The sequence below is a fragment of the Lemur catta genome, chromosome 9, assembly GCF_020740605.2.
Source record: "Lemur catta isolate mLemCat1 chromosome 9, mLemCat1.pri, whole genome shotgun sequence".
Classification (NCBI taxonomy): Eukaryota; Metazoa; Chordata; class Mammalia; order Primates; family Lemuridae; genus Lemur; species Lemur catta.
In genome coordinates, this window is record NC_059136.1 from 66,430,912 (window position 1) to 66,453,377 (window position 22,466).

Below are 22,466 nucleotides of genomic sequence, written 5' to 3' on the forward strand. Positions count from 1 at the left end.
GTAAGCATAGCATAATTTGTAACTCAAATGCTATTTCCACCATTAAGCTTCTCCTGATTTTCCAGGTTGCAAATATCCATTCCTTTCTCTGCACTTCCAAGCATTTTTTACTTCTATCAAAGCCTTCCACCCACTCTCCCCTTTTCCTTAAGTTTTAAACATTTTTTTGAAAGGAGTATATCTCATCTTAATTTATCTTTGATATGCAACAGCTACAAACACTGGCCTGGCACATAATAACACACTCAATGAATATTTGTTCATTAACAATTTATTAGACTTGAAATATGGAAAAGATGATAGACAGTTTATATCATTTCTATTCTCTGAATTTTTTGTGGCCAAAATGATGGCCAGAGTTGTCTTAGGAGCCTTTTATCTTCCTAGTGAGTTCTTCTATTTTGTCCCACTGCTCCTTGGTGACCTAACACAAAAAGAAAATAACAATTTAATATGGTTCCTGCATGTTTTTAAAGCTTAGTATCCTTGCTGTTAATATTACATTATATACACAAAATGGCATTACCTTTCTCAGACTGTTTAATTCCCCTGAAATAAGTGCTTCCTCTCCACCATCAAATCTAATAGCCTGCAAAAAAAAATTTTTAAACTTTGAAACTAACTCCTTTTAAAACATTTCTGAACCATTATCCATATTCCCAGCCTAAAGGGATGGAATATCTCCTTGGCACTTTCAATAAAAGCCCAAATTTTAAAGATAAAACTCATGATTAAACCTAAATTGATTTACTTGGTGTAGAATCCTATTTCCATCATCTCCACAATTTCAAATTCCACCCAGTCTTAAAGATTATCTTAAAAGCATGTCTACCAAAGTAACTTACATTTAACAAAATTAATTTATCAGTTAATACATTTCATAGGTGAAACACTATATATAATATTTTGATATTATTTACAGCTAAATAAATATTTTAAATCATATTTATTACCAGCATTGCCAGGATTGGTTCCATACTATATACGCCTCCCCACCCCAAAAACACCTCTGAAAAAAAGTCAAGAGAAATAAACAATGCTTACTGCTCCATTAATCCAAGAAGCATAATCACTACAAAGGAAAGCAGCAAGATTTGCAAGTTCTTCCACAGTCCCCAGCCGACCACAGGGAATTCTGTCAATCATATCTTTCTCAAATTCTCCAGTTGGGTCAAGACGGCTAAAGGCGCCCTTAGAAATTCACAAGAAAGTTTAGGTTGTGGTTTTTGTTTGTTTGTTTCTAATGCAACCCCTTTCCTACATAAGAAAGAAAATTGTATAAAACAGAATGCTATCACGGCAGCCTTTTCATGTCTTATGCCTTGTAAGAAATAAAGAATTTCAACAAATTCTTCCACATTCACTTTAGCCCCCAAACAAGTCATTTTACCTAACTTTGACCTAAAAAAAAAGGATCAATGGAAAACAAAACCTTTTTACCTTAATTTCTTCTCTGAAAAATGAGGATATCTATCTTAGCTACCTCGCAAAATTATTGTAAGCATCAAATGAGAAAATGTATATGAAAGTACTCTGAAATATGTACAAGCTTAGTGGGAGGGAGGCAGTGTATGGTACTATTGTAATTTCATTTTCTAAACACAGAAGAGTGACTCAAGTGGTAATATTTAAGAGGAAGTTCCTTTTCTACTCCCTTCTCAAAATAATAGGAAAGGAAGAAAACAAGTATGTAGGAATATTAAATTCAAGTAGATCCTAGAGAGGAAAAAAACCATAACAAATTAGCCAATTTTTGCTTTGTGTCAATGATGTGAAGGAATAGACTAAGATGAAGTATAGATGTGCACTGATTAATAATGACTGGATTTTTCTGTACCCGTGTTTTTCTCAATAGCACAGGTATGAGACAGAGCAAACACTCAGGAGTCTCCTTGTGAGCCTCCAGTTCTCCCTGGGCAGGTATAGAGCAACAGAGACAAAAGGTATCAGCTGGTCCCAGTCCTGGTTCTGTAAGTGTAGGCTAGGGAGTGTCTATACTTCAATTTTCTTTTAATCTCTTTAAAACTAAATACTTATTATTTGGGTATCACTCATATCTCAATGACTAGACTATAAATTTCTTCAAGCACTTTCTCACAAATGTTTTCTGTATATTTCTCAGTACCTACGCACACAGTGGGCATTCAATAAATATATGTTAAACAGATAACTAAAATGCAGATGATCTTTCCTAGATATTGAGGTCCTAGAAAGAAGTTTCTGTGACTATACAGTTCTTTTCAGACACTACTTAGCACAGGGCCACCCTGAAGCATGTGTTGTATGCTTTTGAGTTGTTTTCCCACTAACCTAATATGCCTTAGCATATTTTCCAGTGTATTTATACAACTGAAACAAGTTATAAAACTTTGGCTGGGCTTTCAAAGCTACATTCTGGTTGGGTTTATAAATTCTTGCTTTACATGAAAATAAAAAGAAGTGTGAGAGTGAAGTTATTTGGGGCAGTGTGAGAGAACAGAGAAAATGTGGACACTCTGAGCAACGTCTGTGACAGCATTAGTGATAATTATGAATTGTACTCGGTATCTGTAAGGATTATTACTTATAGGTGAAAGGCATGCCATCGAAGGATTTTTAACCGGAGAAACGTGGGAGTTAGATGACATGCATAATTGACTGTTTGAAAGTGAAAAGGCACAGGCATGAGTCAAAGACAATGCTACCTATAGCAAGACCAAGCCTGTATAATAAATTCCTAGAGCATTTCTTAAACTAAAAATATAGTTACATTTCCATGATTGACAAAAAGGATGTCAGTCAAAGTCAGTCTTTAAAATATGGTGAAAATTAAGAAATATAGGAAAATAAGAGATAACTGAAGCAAATCAGACAAAATGCCATAATTGATGGCATAAAAGATCCCAGAAGATTAAGACGCTGAAATAAACCTAATCGAGAAGTTGCATAGCTGTTACTTTCCTGCCCACCTCCTTATTTCGTAGACTGGATAATAGCAAAAGCCTCTTCCTTACAACCCAGACTTCCCTGGAAAGTCCACACAACCATCAGAACACATCTATCACTTTCATTCTTTAATCATTCACAATGTGATAATAAGCAAACTACAACTTACTTTGGTTTTTATAGGCCCTGGTTGAATCACGTTGAATCGCATTCCATATTTACCCCACTCAGCTGCAAGAGATCTAAAAAATTAAAATGAACAACATATATTCTAAAATATTATACCATATGTTAAAAAGACTAATAACAAGACTCACTGTATGCTTACCACGTGACAGAGATTACTGGTAGGTACTATTATCAGTCCCTCTGTTACAGATAGGTAACTAAGACACAAAGAGGTTAAATCATTTTCTCTACATCACGTGGCTGATCTGTCAACCTCAGGTGGTCTAGCTCCAGTTTGTGCCCTTAACCACTCTGCTATAAAACCTACCATTTACGTTTCAGTGCCCTTAATCACTATGCTACACTGCCCACCATTTACCCTTGAGAACAAGAAGTCCAGTATCAATGCACATTTTTAGAGTAGGTATTCATTACCCACATAAAAATGTGAGAGCTTTGTGCCCTTTGCTCACATTTCCTGGAGTTCAGTCCTGCAGTTACAAAGTTCATTATAACTTTATTTATAGCCCTTGCATGGATTACAGTGTCTGCAATATCACAAGTGCTTTAATTAAGAGATGGATTACATAGATTTAAAATATTAACCACATCCATGTTTAACTAGGCCTTAATACAATTGTTGAATTAAACATGAAAGGAAATAGGAATCTAACAAAATCTTGTTTAATGTCCTAAAGCAAAATATAAGACTAATAGCAAACATGGGACTTTAAATCAACTTGTTTTAACAGTTTGACAGATAGGCGTAACTTTTTTTAATCTAAATTTATTTTAGGAATTTACATTGATGTGTATATTTGTGTGTATATATACTTAATCTAGTTTCAAAAATGACTGAAGGTAGTTTAAAAGAATACAGATAATGCAAATGAGGAAGATAATTTGAAAGAAAGGAAGAAGGAAAAAAGAGAAAGAAATAAAGATAAGGAAATATAAAGGAGCTATGAATGAAGCTAATATTGAAATATATTGTTAAGTTCCATATAACTGCAATAGTCACATCACAGACTTGTGTCTACTCTGTGACCCTAGGCAAAAAAAGTAAGCCTAATGAGTTACACAATTCACAGTACCCATAAGGAAAAAACACAAACTAATTGCACAGGAAAAACACAATTGTTTCTAATACAAAAATCAGAAAAACATTTCTTCCTACAAGATTTATAAAAGGAAAATTGTGTTATATAATAATGTCCTGAAGACACTGTATCCTTGCATAGATAAAATTAGATTAGTTTTATGAAACTATAAGGTATCTATTAATATACTCTGACAGCATCACTTCAAAGGCCAATTCAGTAAAACCAATTCTAAGGGTCAGGGTACATGTAATTCAAGTACAGTCTCTTAATCTGGCTTAATCCGTGAACACATTTTAGAGAGATGGGTGGGCTGCATCTCTTTCAAGCTAATTGTACATAAAAACTGCTTCTCTGAGTGATGCTTTTGACAAAGTTCATGACCATAACTACCCTGGGCATGTGTTTGTAGTGTAGCTACTCTAAATCGCTACAGAAGTAGTAACTTCATGTCTGAACAGAATTACTGAACTGAGCAGAATCCATTTCATCCTGTAAAAAACTTAGTAACCTGTTAAGAAAACTTGCCTAGAGGAAAAGCCATCCTATGGCTCAGAGGTATGTCAGATAAATTTTTTCAATTGCTAGCATGATCTATCAGCTCTCATTAAGCTAGCTTACGTACTGAAGAACTATTGTAATATAATAAGGAATCTACCTCATATGACTAACTCTGCATGTTAAGATGCTAAGGACAATATACTCAATAAATGTTAGCCATTATTGCTGTTCATTCATCAAATGTTTATCATGTATTTACCATGTGTCAACATTCTATAAGTATTGTTTAGCCTCAAATAAAGTTAGTCCTTGCTCTCAAAAGAGCAATCCCTCTCTCTCAAGAGAGATCAGTTGGGTGGCATCATGAACTAGTTACTAGACTGGGAATTGTGTGATGTGAGCCATAGCTGCTTGAAGGAAAAAACACCTGTCTACTGGGAGTGACAGGGAAGGCCTTCCTGAGGAGGTCATATTTGAGCTGACACTTAAACAAGGATTAGGAGTTTGCAGCAGGAGGTGGAGGAAGGAGTAAAAGGGGGTGGGAAGGTAGAATGGAGACAGAAAGACAGCCCAGGCATATGGGTCAGTATGAGTAAAGAACAAAGGCACAGATAACAGGTAGTACTTGGGAACCTACAAGGTCTTATTCAGTATGACTGTGCACTATAAAGATGGGAACTCAAATTGTAAAGGAAAGCACATATTAATATTTATTGAGCATCTATTGCATGCAATACAGTATGCAAGAAGACAAAGAAAAGCAACACAGAAACATAGTCCTTAAAGGACATGAAATTGAAACCTCTAATAAGATTCAAAAGTCCCAAAAAACAAATATTGATACTGTATAATGATGTCAAAATAGTCTAGTTCCAAATCCTTATTTCCAATACCATCTGATCTTAAAAGAATGGTAATTAACTCTATTCAGACTAAGATTCAACTTCTGGATAAAGTAATACTTCTATCTCAAACAAATGTGTACTACTGATTTAAATATTTGAAAGTACCTTGAGTCTACTGAAAGGAGAATACAATAACACGTTTCAGCAAGCATGGAGCACTAGCGATGTACTAGATCCTCCTGAGTAATAAAGATACAAAGATATGGTCCCTCTCTAACAGAACTCACACTCTGGTGGGGAAGTCAGGTAGTTTTAATGTTATGTTAAAAACTCTGTCATGCCCTTTTCTATGCCTCTGCTCTACTGGTATACTACCTTCATTTTAGAATCTATTTATTAGTCTGTTTGTCCTCTCACTAGATTGGATTAAACAAAGTTTTAAGACACAGAGAATAGGGAATGATTAATTCTGTGTAGCGAAATGAAAGAAAACATCCCAGAGGAGGTGATATGATGAAAGCCTTAAAAGTAGGCAAAATAACACAGCAAATTTCAACAATAGCATAACCCAGGTATAGACATATGAAATTGCATGACATGTTAAAGGAAACATGGAACAGTTCAATGGAAATTAAAGTACAGGAATAATGGATGGAATAGTATAAAAATTCAAGCTCAGCTGAGGATGAGGATTGTTCTATTACCATCACTATCATATCCCTGGTACTTAGCACACAAAAGGTACACAATAAATATTTATTGAATAAATTAATTCATAAAGGCCAGGGACAGCTCTGTTTAAAATGTCATAGTGAGTTTTGGTCTTTATTTCAAAGAGTAACAGGAAAATGATTTAAGGTTTTTAGCTAGGGAGTACCATAAGCAGATACATATTTTTAGAAAGATTATTCTGGTGGGAATATGTATATAAAATGAAAGTGGAAGAGACTGATACCAGAGAAATATAGGATTATTGCAGTAAGCCAGACAAGCAATGATGAGGACTTCCATTACAACAAAGACAATGGAAAAAGCCAATGAGCAACAGACTTAAAAAGCAATCACACTCTGCTGAGATAAAGGCCACTGGGCTTGGCAAGTGCTCATGATCTGTGTTAGTCCTGTTAATCTAACACAGTAGGTATAGTAAAAGAATAAATATGTGTCTATAAGAAGTTAGGGGCCGGGCATGGTGGCTCACGCCTGTAATCCTAGCCCTCTGGGAGGCCGAGGCGGGTGGATCGCTCAAGGTCAGGAGTTCGAGACCAGCCTGAGTGAGATCCCGTCTCTACTAAAAATAGAAATAAAAATTATCTGGACAACTAAAAAAACAATATATATATATATATACAGAAAAAATTAGCCGGGCATGGTGGCGCATGCCTGTAGTCCCAGCTACTCGGGAGGCTGAGGCAGTAGGATCGCTTAAGCCCAGGAGTCTGAGGTTGCTGTGAGCTAGGCTGATGACATGGCACTCACTCTAGCCCGGGGCCCGGGCAACAAAGTGAGACTCTGTCTCAAAAAAAAAAAAAAAAAAAAAGTTAGGGATGGCACTGGTAAAGATACATGGGAGAGCAAAAAAATAAAAGCTATAGTCTTGGGTGTCTAATAAGTAACCACTAGCCACAGATGGCTATTTAATTTTAATTTAAAATTTTTAAATTTAATTTCTCAGTCACAGAGGCCTCATTCCAAGAGTTCAATTGCTACATGTGACTGTTGGATGGTGCATATTTATAGAACATTTCCATCACTGCAGAAAGTTCTATAGGACAGTGCAGCTAGAGACAAAAAGGACCCATGTGGGAGATGGAATGTCTGTCTCATTGTGAATCCAAATTAGTCTTTGTTTTGCTTTTTTCTGGATGGAGACCAGAAAGCAGAAATTTAGTTCCCAGAGCTACTGAAGTCATCATTTATCTTCAGCAACGAGATTATCATAGAAGAACTCACTTGCTCATGGCTTCCACGCCTGCTTTGGCAGAAGCGCTTGGTGCTACAAAGCCTGATCCAGTCTCAGCATAGATGGTTGTAATAGCAAGAAATGCTGCTCCTGAAATTTTAAAAGAATACAATTGATTAACAATCCAGCTATATCAATTCACATCAGGAAAACATGATTTACAAGAATAAGATCTGATTCAAGAGGGTATAACAAAAACTGAAGCATTTTTTAAAACTTTACTAGCCCCAAATTAATGAGAGAGTAATCTAAGAAAGTTGCTATTTCTTGCTATTAATCTTGCTGTCACTTAGCGTGGCCCAGTCTGCACTTACTTGGAATTCTGTACCTAGAAAGTCAATGCAAAAGCCCAAATCTCAGAGGTATACCCTATAACACCCTGCATAATTGGCTGAGCAGGATTTCCATTAACTAAGTACCACTTAAACAAGAATAAATGAGAATTAAAACTAAATTAGCAGAGTCTTCTGCCTCCAGCCATGGTGGACTTACCCTTTCACTGCAAATATCAAGAAAAGTAAGATACATGATACAATCATTTACAGGTACTGTACAACAGGCAGGGAAGGATGGTGATCCCTGAGAGAAGGAAAATGAATGAAATAAGCCCTGAGATCCCCCCGGATTTTTGCTAAGGGTACTAAGTAGACTGTGGCATATGCAGAAAATGGCATTCACACTGAGTTGAAGAGACAGAGATCAGAGTTGGGGAGGTTGCGGCAGAAACTAAAGTGAGTAGGAGTTCCTCTAAGGAAAGTATGCAGGGATAGAGCTCCATCAAGCTGCACAGAGTTTCATTGAGTCTTTGGTCAAATACCCAGCTGTACATGTGTAGAGTGTGATTCCATGAAGCCAGCCAAAAAACAACTCAGCAGAACGGTAAGCTGTATAATTCCCAGAGTTCACACAGGGCTGGGAGGTATGTGAGTTCTAAGCAATTTAATTGAACATCCAGGGCTTTCAGTAGAAGGCTCAGAAAAATCATGCCTTAGTAGGAGCATTAAATTAGCCCAAAAGTAAAGGCTACTCTAGACTCGCCCAAATAAAGCTTTAAAATGAGACTTAAAATGATCGAGCTGGCCCACACGGAATTTAGCTTCTTGCCAAAACAAAAAACAGACCTCAAAAGAAAATTTAAGATACAATACACACTACACAACAAGAACAACATAACATTCCTAACATGCTATCGAAAATTACTACACACAAAAGGATACAGAAACACATCCATGTGAAAAATTGGTTAATAGAAAGAGCCCCAGAAATGACAAAGAAGATGGAATTAGTAAAAACCTTTAAAATGCTATTATAAATATTTTAAAAGATTTCATTGAAAAGATGACTATAACAAGAAAAATGAAAAATAAAAAAATATAAACAAATATAACTTCTAAAGCAAAATAATTCAATATCTGAAATAAAAATTAAACAAATGGGCTTAGCTGCAGGAAAAAAGATCCATGAACTTGAAGACACAGCAATATAATATCTAAAATGAAGGACGGAGGGAAGGAAAAAAAATCTGAGCAAAGAAAACAGCAGAGCCTCAGTGACCTGTGGAATGGTATCTAGCATTCTAATACATGTATAATTGGAGTCCCAGAGGCAGAAAAAGTACTTGGAAAAGTAGAGACTAAAAAAATTCCAAATTTGGTAAAAACTATGACTTAGATATAGAGAGCCAAACAAATCCCCAGCAGGACAAACAGGGGGAAAAATCAAGAAATACCATAATCAATAACTTAAAATTAGTGATAAAGTGAAAATCTTAATAGCAGCCAAAGGAAAAAGTAAACAATGTAAATAAGAGAACACAGATAAAAATTTTCTTTGGCTTCTCATCAGAAATAACGTACACTAGAAGATAATGGAATGACATCTTAAACGCACTGAAAGATAAGAACTTGCCAACCCTGAACTCCATATCCAGTGAAAATATTCCTCAAAAGTGAAGGTGATATTTTCTGATAAACAAAAGCTGCAACCAGACCTGCACTACAATAAATGTTAAAGAGTGTTCTTCAGGCAAAATGAAAATGACAGTAGACAGAAGCTCAGATCATTGAAAGGAAAGATTGATAACCAAAATGGTAAACAGGTGAATATAAAACATTTTTTCTTGTTTTCTAAATTTCTTTTATAAAATAATTGACTATATAAAGCTATACTAAAAAGTGACAATGCCCATACAGTAATCAACAGTGCCTGGGATGCAGTAGGTTCTTAAAAAATTACCTGAATGAATGAAAGCTTAAAAGAGTAATCTTTAGCTCCTGTGAAATCAGTGATTTTCTACTGGCCACTTAATCACAACACTAGGTAAAACAATACTCTAAGTTTAATATTTATGAAAGGATCAAAACGCATTTACATGTTTTACAAAACAGTGCATACTTTAAGCAATTTAACATAACTTTGAAGGACTACAAGGAAAGTAGTTGGAAGAATATTCAGATAAGTTTTTCTCATATATAACTTCTCTCTCTCTCAGCATTTTCCAGAGTAGAAATAAAACTCAGCATATCCTGGAAAACATGGGGGTGGAGGAGGGGGCAGGAGTACCATTTTGAGGATATGAAAAATAAGAATGGTTATGTTAGTCATTCTGGTAACTCCTTTTATGTATATGAAACTCTGTCTTTCAGATCTCTGAAAATTACTTTGCTTCCAAAATCTTACTCTGTGAAAGAGGAGGTACGTAGAACATTAGGGGTCTCCATGACAGAACACTGAAACAGATGTTAGCTGCATCATTCTTACAGCAAAATCATTTTTAAAACTACTTTAAGAGTGACAATTACTTAACCAAAGCAAATGCTCCAATAGAAAGTGCACTATCTTCCAGTAAAGATTCAACAGATAAATTTTTCCAAGACTGGGAGAGAAGGAGTCAAGTCATTCTAATATAACTTAGATGCTGAAAATGAAAGTTAATGTACTCTTCTCTTTCTCCCTTTATGTCTTATTTTCTCAGCCTAGAAAATTTAGATAGCCACTGCTTAGAATGAGATACTGCTGCTTTTAATTCTCCCTGAGTGTAAATGGGAGGTAAAAATTTGAAATTGCACTGTTCCAGCAGGATGAATGCTGGACGGCGAAACAATTAACAGCTGGACTTCAAAAAATGAACAGTGGGGCTAAAAGCCCAAAGAATCCCCAGATTCCCAGGGTTAGTCACAGACACATTTTTCTTCTTGTAAGAAGCCCAATTATTTCCATTAGGATAATTGCCCATGGAAGAGGTTTGTAAAAGGCAAGTTTCTAACAGCCTAATGCAGACGACAGAAATGATTCTATGTTATTTAGTGAGATTAAGAAAACACAGAAAGGAAGCAATAAACGAAATAAATGTTATGCTAGCCCATCCTTCATTATTTTAAAATGGGAAAAAAATAGTAACAAAGGAACATTAAAAATCACACTATAAAAATTCTAAAATGTGTACATGATTATGATCCCATTTCAAAAGAAAATTCGAAAGCCCTAAAATCTGGTTTAAAGACAAATTATGAAAATTAAAAGAATCAATGAAAAATTTTAGTTCTAATGTCCAACAGAGGTGCAGGAGCATAGTATAAAGATACCTGGGCTCAAATACCGATTCCACTATTTACTAGCTGTTTAGCTGTGTGACCTTTGGCAAGTCTCCTCCCTGCTCTGGGCCCTAGATTTATCACTGGTAAAATAATAAAACAGGAAGTGTCCAGCAAATGATATTAGATTCTAAGTATTACTATTACTTGTTAATTGATTGTTGCTGTTGTTTCTACTTATTATTCTTCTGCCCTCATGCAAAAAGCCTCATTTGCAAACTAATAATATCTAGCTTATTAATCACCATCTGTAACTAAAATTGATGTTTTATTTATGTATTTATTTATTTATTTATTTATTTTTGTGACAGGGTCTCACTCTGTCACCCAGGCTAGAGTGCAGTGGCGTCATCATAGATCACTGTGACCTCAAACTCCTAGGCTCCTGGGCTCAAGCAATCCTGCCTCAGCTTCCCAAATAGCTGTGACTACCAGCACATACCACCACACCCAGCTAATTTTTAAAAATTTTTGTAGGGACAGGGATCTCACTCTGTTGCTCAGGCTGGTCTCAAGCTCCTAGTCTCAAGAGATCCTCCCACCTCAGTCTCCCAGAGTGCTAGGATTATAGGAATGGCTGAAAATTGATGCTATCTTTGACTTCACAGTTAAACTATCATTTTCATTGAAATTTGACTCCTGGCCTCAAACCTACACATAAATTTGTACCCACCTCTCAAACCCAACTTCTGTCATCATCCTGGTAGATCTCAACATCCAGGTGGATAATATCACAAATCTTACAGCTCCATGATGTCCCCATCCCCATGGATTTTCAGTGCCAGCCCAACTCAGCCACAACCCGTCTTTTGTCATCCCCCAAAATACTGACTACAGTGCCGCCTACTCTGGACTCTGCCCTTCAGTTCTCTCACACTATATGTGCTCTTTTAGACTTCATTATAACTTCCAGGTATTTTTTTTCTGCCATCTTCTTTAGCTTATTATTCCTTCCTAGTCTAATTTGCATATTTATAGCCTAGACAATTGCATGAATTAATCACTCAATTCCTAGCACCACATTCTCTCAAGACATGAGAGAATTCTCCCTGCAACTCCTCATATCACAGTTGCCTTCTCCACTCTCACACAGAGGGAGTTTAATACTATCACAAACTGTAGGTGAATGCCATTGGAAAGATGCATCTACAGATTCCACTTGGGCTCTAAACAGAACGTATCAGCTCTTTCATGTCTGGAGTAAGCCCCTCCTGTGTTTCTGACTCACCGTTCCTGAGGCTAAAACATTCCATCACGGGTTCTGTCTTCTTTCTCCTTCATCTTTAGCACCTCTCTTCTCTGGGCCCTCCCCTCCGTCATTAATCATGCTCCAATCTCCACTCTGAATATCTATTTTTTTAATAGATTTTTTTTGGCGAGGGGACAGAGTCTTGCTCTGTCGCCAGGGCTAGAGTGCTGTGGTATCAGCCTAGCTTACAGCAACCTCAAACTCCTGGGTTCAAGTGATCTTCCTGCCTCAGCCTCCTAAGTTGCTGGGACTTCAGGGATGCACTACCACGTCTGGCTCATTTTTTCTATTTTTAGTAGAGACAGGATCTCGCTCTTGCTCAAGCTGGTCTGGAACTCCTGACCTCAAGGAATCCTCCCACCTCAGTCTCCCAGAGTGCTAGGATTACAGGCGTGAGTCAAAAATATACCTCTTCTTAAGATCCTTCAGTTTATACCCACCTCCAAGCATAAATTCCATGTCCCTCAGCCACCCCCCACCCGAACTTCCTAAACACACAACTGAGCTATTGTTTGCAGCTTTAACTCTTCTATTGTTATTGCTGGCAATTAATCTTACTGACAATCATGGAAAGAGAAACTTCTCTGTCTTTTTGATGAGGGCACAGAGGAAACCTGTCTTTCAACCAGTTTTCAATGACAGCCCAGATTAAAAATCTAAAAATCATCAATGCTTTAAAGTTACTTAAAGGAGAACTATGTAAGTTAAACAATTAAAATAACCCTGCTTAAAAGAATATTACTAAGTAAATGCTTTTCTAATTTAAACAATTAACATAAATACATCCCCCATGTATGTTGCAAATCTGCAAGTTTCATTACAATAAGTGCTACCAGGGCTCTGGTTTTTCTAATCCATTTTAATTATGGATAATAGCCTAAATTTCAGATACTTGATGGTCCCCTTGAAAAAGGGATGGTAAAAATATACTTATCTTGAAGGAAACTAACATTTTCTTTAATAACTAACATTTATTGAGTACTAGACTACTCTGGGTCAGGCACTATTCTTAACACTTTACAGATACTAGTTCATTTAATCATTACACCAACCCTAGGAGAAGGCTTTATTATTAATGTCATTTTGCAGAAGAGATTGAGGCACAATGAGGTAACCTGTCCAGGATCAGAACAGGATCAGAACTAGGCAGTTTGGCTCTAGAGTCTACACTCTTAACCACTATGTAAAACAGCCTTGCCAAGAAATTTCCAATTACATACCTAAAAAGAAAAAAAAGATTCCTTTTCAAAATTCCCCAATCATCCTACCTTTCCATTACCTTCACAAAACACCAAAATACGGTGCTTAGTTGCTCCAAGAAATTTTAATAGATGAAGTTGAAATCTTTTATCAACTAGCAAGATAACTCTAACAAAAAAGGATATTAATGCTGTCAAAATAAATTTCAACTGATGACCAAAAATGTGTTTTAAAATATTCTTTAAATGCACCTGGACACAATACAAAGAAATGTATCCATACAATTCTTGACACTTTAAAATCTAAACACTATACATCTTGTAATCACAGTTCTGATAAATAAGAAAAGCTGCCTTCTTCTGCTCTACTCTTCCTGCTTCTGAAACAAGGTGCATTTTGATTCCATTTTAGTTGTTCATGTCAAATGACTGGGCATCTTCTTTTCCCTCTAAGAGCTGAAGGACACAAATGAAAGAAATATTAAATATGTCCTCAACTCACTTTCCTTTTGTAGGTCTCTAGCATGTTTCATTGCATAAACAAAGCACCAACTTTGTGTTTAGTGTTAAGTTTGGAAATGGTGGGGAAAGAAATGGGGGAAAATGGAAAAGGTTTGCAGGTGAGCCCAAGCAAAGGGTCCTGATGGATAAAACCATTCTAATTTTGATGGGTAGGAAAAAGAGATCTACAACATGAAACAATAACATGCAACATGTTTTTAAACGCTACAGTGTGCATTACAGACTCTGAACAGGGAATCTTTCATTGGGGAGCAGGACTACAGCTGGATATCAAGATTCTCTATGCCTTACGGAAAGAATGATTTTAGTCAGAGCATGTGGAATGGGGCACTCAAACAAGGGGTTATTATGGACAGATTGAGGGGCCGAGGGGGCCTGATTATGGAGGAAGAGGAAAAGTAACTGGCCAAGTACAGTACCTATAGATTGGAAAGAATGTCTTGAAATTTATTTTTGCATTTACAGTTCACACTCATGAGGAGAATAGCAAGATGGCTAAAAGCCTTGTGTTTTCTCATAATTTAACCTAACTACAAGAACAGTATAAAGTATTTTACAACTTAGTTCAATGTTTCCAAGCCCTCATTTATTCTTCTCTTCCTCTGTCACAAGGCTGCTGGTAAGATGACTTCAGGCATAGTTTCAGTAAGTCCCATCCTATCCACAATTCCTTTTACAGACATTTATTAATTACTTCCTCCCCGCCCCTACCCTGCATATTACATGATTAACTTGCTTAGATAGGGAGTTTTCACTCTTTCAGTTTTTCTAACATAAATTCCATACGGTTCAGGCTTCCTTGGGATGCTAACTGATTATCCCTTACTCTTCGATTCCCTGAAGCTCTTCAGATTATTTTTGTCAAACTCTTAAATCAGCTAGGATACCATATGTTCATTCACATGAAGAAGTACATGTATATCTGTAAAGAAATTTATAGTTTTCATGAGGCTTTTATAGTTAACACCTTGTTTTGTTACTAAATATTGGAGTAGAAATGTATTATCAAATCTATTTTACAGAAATAGAAAGCTAACAGTAAAAATACCATGACTCATTAACTGTCCAAGTATCACGTGTAAACTAGGAGACCAATCATGATTATAACAAAGTCACAGTCCCTTCTGTTTCCCTACTACACCACTTACAATAATTTTTTTTTTAAAAAAACTATATCAATCATTGATTTTAATAGTAATAGTTAACACTCATTAGGCATTTAATAAACCATAGTTTCCCCTCTGTGAATGTATTAAAAACACTTAGCTCATATATTTAAAAAAAGAATAACTATGCATCCACTTTGAGCCATATCTATGACTAGGAATAAAATAGCACTTACCTTACAAGGTCATGCAAGTATTAAATGAGTCAGTAAGTGTTTAGAACAAAATGTGATACAGAAGAAGCACCCAATAAATGTTAGCTGTTAAAAAAAGAAAGAAAGAATAAAAGAATAAAGGAAGGAGGGAAAGAAGAAGAAAGGAGGAAAGAAAGTTAACAAGGAAAAAAAGGAAGGAAGGAAAGACAAGATGGAGGAAGGGAAGAAAGGAGAGAAGGAAGAAGGAAAATTTGGTTAAAATTAGGGGATGTCCTTATAAATAATGCTTCACTTTTTGCTTGTTCTGTATTCCAACACCTGTTTTGTCGTAGACTTTTATTTAATAATTATAAAACTTACAGTAATCACTATAGAATTCTCATATGGTCTTACGCAGTAGGAATTCTAGCTTTCTGGTATAATATAAAGGGATCCATGTGATTCCATTATCAAAGGTAGTCTAAAATCAAGTACAACATCTGGGTAGCCTGTCATATATTTCTTAATTGATACACATAAAAGAAACAAAAAGAAAATTTAAAAAACTAATTTTCTTTAGATGGAATCCAAATGTATTTTTAAAAGACAATGATGGATATAAAGCCAACATTTTTGCTTGAATGTTAAGTAATTTAAGATTGTTTTAAAAATCCAAATATGAAGAGTATCATATTGTGTTGAATATTTATCTAATATGTCTTTGATGGTGGCACAAGGATATTTGTTGGATTTAGGTTAAACATAATATCAATTTTAAAAGGCAGGCTGTAGCCAACATATCATCTGTATCTAAAGGAGAAAGCTGAGGATGGCCAGAGCAGTTGGAAAGGAGGAAGTGAGTTTTACTGAAGGTTCCATCAGTAAAATTAGGCAAGAAAGAACATAAAAGGCATACAGATTTGAAGGAAGATACAAAAATTGTCTTTTTACACAAATCATATTATCATCAATGTAGAAAATCTAAAGGAATCTAATAAAAAAACTGTAAGAACTATTAAGTGAGTTTAGCAAGCTCCCAGGAAAAAGATCAATATATAAAACAAACCCACTGTATTTCTAAACACTACAAGAAAACTATTGGAAACTAAAATTTAGAAAATAATACCATTTGCAATAGCACCAAAAACTAAAATACCCTGGGAGAAAGTTAACAAAACATATGCAAGACCTATACCCTGAAAACAGCAAAATATTGCTGATAGAAATTAAAGACTTAAATCAATAGAGATACCACACTGATGAATCAGAAGACTTGATATTGTTAAAATGTCAATTGTCCCCAAAATAACCCACAAATTTAACACAAGCCTGGTCAAAATCCCAATAGGCTTTTTTATAAAAATTATCAGTTCTAAAATTTTTATGAAAATGCATGGGACACAGAAAAGCCAAAACAATTTTTAGAAAGAATAAAGTTGCAGGATACATACTACCTCATTTCAAGTTAATATCAAGCTAAAGTAATAAATATATATAATACATTAAACATATACTATATGTGTATATTATAAAGATAAGTGATCAAAATAATGACAGACATACAGATCAAAAGAAATAGAATAGTGAGTTCAAAAATTGATTCATTTGGACACACACACACAAACACACACACAGAGTCATGCATCACTTAATGATGGGGATACATTCTGAGAAATGTATCATTAGATGATTTCATTGTGCAAACATCAGGGAGTGTATTTATCCAAACCTAGATGGTATAGCCTACTATATACCTAGACTATATGATATAGTCTATTGCTCCTAGGCTACAAACCCATATGGCATGTTACTGTGCTGAATAATGTAGGTCATTATAATACAATGGTATCTATGTATCTAAACATAGAAAAGGTACAGTAAAAATATGGTAGAAAAGACTAAAAATGGAACACCTGAATAGGGCACTTACCATGAATAGAGCTTGCAAGACTGAAGTTGCTCTGGGTCAGTGAGTGAATATGAAGGCCTGGGACATTACTATACACTGCTGTAGACTTTATAAACACTGTACATTTAGGGTATACTAAATTTATGAAAAAAACAATTTTCTGGGCTAAGCATGGTAGCTCATTCCTGTAATCGCAGCAATTTGGGAGGCTGAGACAAGAGGATCGCTTGAGGCCAGAAGTTTAAGACCAGCCTGGGCAACATAGTGAGACCCTGTCTCTACAAAAAATAATTAAAAAAAAAATTAGCCAGGTGTGGTGGTGCACATGCCTGTAGTCCCAGCTACTCCAGAGGCTGAGGCAGAAATGACCTCAAATTGTACTCCAGCCTGAGCAACAGATTGAAAACCCATCTCTTAAAAAAAAGGCCAGGGGGGAGATCACTGACCTAATTAGTAAAAGCAAAAACTATGAAACTTCCAAAAAGAAACAATGGAAAAATTACTTGTGACCTTGAGTTAGGCAAAGATTTTATAGATTAAAAAAGCATGAAAAAGATAGAAAAATTGTATAAGTTGGACAACATCAAAATTAAAAACCTTTCCTCTTCAAAAGACATTGTTAAGGACATGACAAGATAAGCCATAGAGTATGAAAAAATATTTCCAAAACATACATCTGAGAAAGGACTTCTATCCAGAATAAATAAAATTATTGCTTTCAATTTAATACCAGAAGACAAACAATCCAATTTTTAAAATGAACAAAAGATTTGAACAGACATTTCATCAAAGAATATATATGAATGATGAATAAGCACATGAAAAAATGCTCAGCATCATTAGTCATTAGGAAAATGTAAGTTAACACCACAAATGAGAATGGGTAAAATTTTAAAAAACTACTAGAGCAAGTCTTGGCCAGAATGTGGAGCAACTGCAACTTAAAAATTGCTGTTGGGAATGCAACATGGTACAGCTAGTTTGACAGAAAACAGTTTGACAGATTTAGCCAAATTTAGAATTTCTTCTCCTCATCAAAAGACACTGTTAAGGAAATGAAATGGAAACCACAGACTGGGAGGAAATACTCTAAATACATACTATATAAGATAAAGAAATCAGTCCACATTATATAAAGAATTTCTACAAATCAATAACAATAAGAAAAAATAACCCAATAAAAAAAAAGGCTAAAGATTTAAACAGAGAGTGAGGACTGAATGGAAGGTGGCAAGGGAGAACTTTTGAGGGTGATGGAAATTGTTCTGTCTTGACTGGGGAAATGGGTGCTTAAGTGTGTAAGTTTATCAAATTATCAATTTGCACACATAGAAGATCTCTGCATTTCACTATATGTAAATTTTACTTCAATTTTAGCAAACTGAAAAATAATGTTAAAGCTATATCATTGATTTACTTTTTTTTAAAGCCATCTGTATTTTGGCTTGTAATACTTGGGTTTCATATTGTTTCCATACCAGTGTATGAAAGCATTTTGTAAATTACAAAGTACTACAGTGGTATAAAGTATTATTCCTGTGAACTGAATGTTTGCATCTGCCCCCACCCCTAAATTCATATGTTGAAACCCTAATCCCCAACAACAATATTTGGATGTGGGACCTTTGGGAGGTAATTAGGGTTGAAGTAGATCATGAGGTTGGAGCCCCCATGACAGGATCAATGCCCTTATAAAAAGAGGAAGAGATGGCAGATCTCTCTCTGTATGCAAAAACCAAGGAAAGGCCACAAAACAACACAACCAGCAAGAGAGCCCTCACCAAGAACACAACCATGCTGGCACCCTGATCTCAGACTTCCAGCCTCCCAAACTATGAGAAATAAATGTTTGCTGTTTAAGCCACACAGTCTGTGGTAATTTGTTGTAGCACTCCGAACTAAGACAATTCTTAACGCCACTTCAACAAAAATATATTGGGTTATTAAGTATGAAATGTCCGATTTCCTTAAGTACTAAGTTTGACAGTTGATATCACTGACATTTCACTTTGACACTTCTTGTTTTATTCGTATTGTGAAGGTACATACTCAGTCTTGCAAATGCATGTTTTGGCTTGTGATTACCTTTCAAATTTTTTTTAGAGCAATTTTTGTGAAACCATGGATAAGTCAAAATTCGTATTATTTTCAAATATGAGTTCCATCATGGAACCATTGCTGCCCAAACAACTTGAAATACCAATGAATTGTTTGGGCAGGATGTGGCTAATGAACACATAGTATGTCGATGGTTTGTGAAGTTCTGTTCTTGTGATTTTCATCTTGAAAATGAGCCACGTGGGCAACCTGAGACCAAGGTAGACAATGATGACCTGAAAGCTGTAGTGGAAGCAAATCCATCTCAACCTACATCTGAATTTTTTCATTTTTATATATGATATTCTAGTGATGAATGGACCTTAGTATGGTATTTCCAATATCCTTCCCAGTAAGGATCAACCATGTATTTATTGACCTTTGTAGCTGTAAGAGCTCAATGGGCTAAAGTCTTTAGAAGTTTCCTAAATCCTTCATCTGTTCATAATTGTTAATTTTGCATCACTGCTACCTCTCCCTCTAATTCTATTTTTTCTGCCCTTACTAAAGCCACTGTGCTCTTGATCTTTAGTCATCTGCTGTCTACTCCCAGTGCATACTGTCACCAATTCCTGCCCACAGCAAGTGAGCGTCTACCTTCCAGTTGCTGGTGCCCTCATCTTCTCTAGTCTGACTTCCTGGATATCTTACCTTGACTGACTTCCTAGATGCCAGACCACCTAACACACTTCTGATCACAGATTACCACAGATTGCCACCCCCTGAGCTGACCTCCAGGTTTACCTATGTTGACACACTTGAGCTCCTTGACTATGGATCCGATACCAGAATAGACCCTGTGCACCGTGCTCTCTTCCGCTCAGTGGTCCAAGTTCTCCACACTCTGTCAGGATACATGCCGCATCAATAACTGACAGGAGTCTTGGTAGAATAAAAACTGGCTTCCATCTTTTAAAAAATCTTATCTGATATATTTTTAATGAAGCCCATAGAATTTTAATCCAATGTGATGAATAAAAATAGATCAAAGTCTATGTTAAAATGAAAGACAATAATGAGAAAAGAAGGAAGAGCCAGATAGAAATCAAGGGTCACAGAGATGGGCAAGGGAGGAAATAAGAAAAAGTGACAAAAGAGACAGAGATGAAGAGAAAAACAGAGAACCAAAAATGAAGAGCTGACAGAGGCAGAGAGACAGAGAAAGAAATCAAGACATGAGCCAAAAGTGAGGAGAGAGAAAATCAGAGGCAGAGAGAAAGAGGAAAGGATACAGAGATCAATTTTCCTCAGATAGAGAAGGGAAGAGAGAAGAGTCTACCCACTCTTCCCTGTCCCCCTTCCCACTCTCATCCATCCCTCGTGAAGAAAAACAGATAAAATCAAAAAATCATCACCCAAACTCTAAATATAAATCATATCTACTCTGCTGTAGTGGAAATTAGTGATGATCAGGGATTTCAATTTCAGTGAGTTCATGGAGAAAGGATGGAAGTTATTAGCACATACACACACAAAGCTAGTGCCTTCCCAGCATCCCTCTGCCTGTTCTTACATCCTCCCTCAAATTGATTTTAGGATTATCCAAGCTCCACAGAGCAAGAAATTACAAGAACCTCGTAAGGCAAAGGCTTCTGAACCAGAGGGAGGAACCTGGCCAGCTCTATGCGTTCCTTCCTCCCCTCAAGCCTCAAAAGACATTCTCTGAGGAGCATGAACAACTCTTCTTCCTGGTCCTTGTTCAGAATACTCTCCACCCTCTGAGAAAATGGCCCCATTCTTTCAAGTTCCAACCACAACTTTTTCAGGGACAGAGTCTTGTCTGCCTCTGTGCTTTGGGCATGCAGCATAGGGCCTGCTACACAAAAGTCACCAGTGTCTGTTAAGTGAATAAATGTATGCTGGTTCTAGACATATATGTATATACACATACACACATTACACATCTGTACTATTCATGTGCACACAAACTTTTATAAAGAAGTTTTTTCACAGTACTAACAACAATGTCCTCCTAGTAAGTCCTCTCTAAATCTATTTTCATCCAGTGTCTCAACACTATTGGTGTTATCATCACCCAACTACTCACCCCAGCTAAAAACTCTCTCATCTAATCAGGAAGGCCTGTTGATCTTTGTCTTCTAAAAGTCTCCTACTTGATCTCCCGTGCTGTCTATCCACATGCCAAAAGAAAAATCAAACTCTCCTGAATGGGTATCCTCAAACTTTCCCCCCACATTGTTGCCAATAACCTTTCCAATCAAGTCACATTTCTCATGAGATGCTTTCAATGGAAATCCATAATGAAACAGCTTCCCATTTCTTCAGGATTAACAGCAAACTCCCTTTTCGGTATTGAGAACTTTCCCAGCTACACCCCAACCCACCTTCCCAAAATCATTTCCTACCCCTCTCTCCCCATCTCTAGCCACATCAAATTTCTCATCATTCCCTAAATACTCCTGCTTTTCTCCTCCACGAGGCCTCTATTCACGGTCATTCACATCTCCTTTCTCTCCCTTTCTCTACATTTAGATCTTTGAAAATTCAGCTCAAATTGTGTCTCGTTCCTCAGTCTGATTACTGATCCTAGGGATGGTTAGTCATTCCTTTCTCTGGATTTCCAATGCACTTGAAACAGATACTTATTTTAACTCAAATCACAACGTACGGTAATTATTTAAGTATCTTTCTTCTCCATTACACTGTGAGTTGTACAAGTACAGGCAGTCTCATTGACTTTTTAAAGTATCCCAGAACTTAGCACAGAACATTGTGCACAGTACGGGTCCAATAAATATGCAAAGAATAAATAGCATACCTTTCTGTGCTTTAATAAGTTGCTTTCCAATTTCTAGAGTCACAAAGACTGAGCCATTTAGAACTATGTCAGTGATGGTCTTCCAAGCATTAGGAGAGAGTCTTTCAGTGGGAGAAATAAAATTTCCTGCTGCATTGTTTATCACAATCTAATAAATGAATAAAGCAAGTTATAAAAACTTTTAGATGAAGAAAAACATTTTTCCTCCAGAGCTTTGATTTCTGAAGCTTATTAATACAAATAATACAATAAAGCTAAAGTTCATAGTCAGCTATGAAACAAGACCATAAAATTTGGTCCCATTTTATGTTTTTTG

The 22,466-nt window shown here is 36.1% G+C and overlaps 1 protein-coding gene across 1 annotated transcript in view; it reads right to left on the bottom strand.

The window, feature by feature from the left end:
* Positions 1-255: 255 nt before the first annotated feature.
* Positions 256-22,466, bottom strand: part of DECR1 (2,4-dienoyl-CoA reductase 1) — a 39,837-nt gene continuing 17,626 nt past the window's right edge. Inside the window, exons 5-10 of the mRNA XM_045560543.1 lie at positions 22,151-22,298; positions 7,493-7,592; positions 3,095-3,167; positions 1,045-1,191; positions 527-589; positions 256-424 (exon numbers count right to left, since the gene is read on the bottom strand). Coding sequence (XP_045416499.1) covers positions 365-424; positions 527-589; positions 1,045-1,191; positions 3,095-3,167; positions 7,493-7,592; positions 22,151-22,298 — 591 coding nt within the window. The 3' untranslated portion in view covers positions 256-364. The remainder of the gene's footprint in view (positions 425-526; positions 590-1,044; positions 1,192-3,094; positions 3,168-7,492; positions 7,593-22,150; positions 22,299-22,466) is intronic.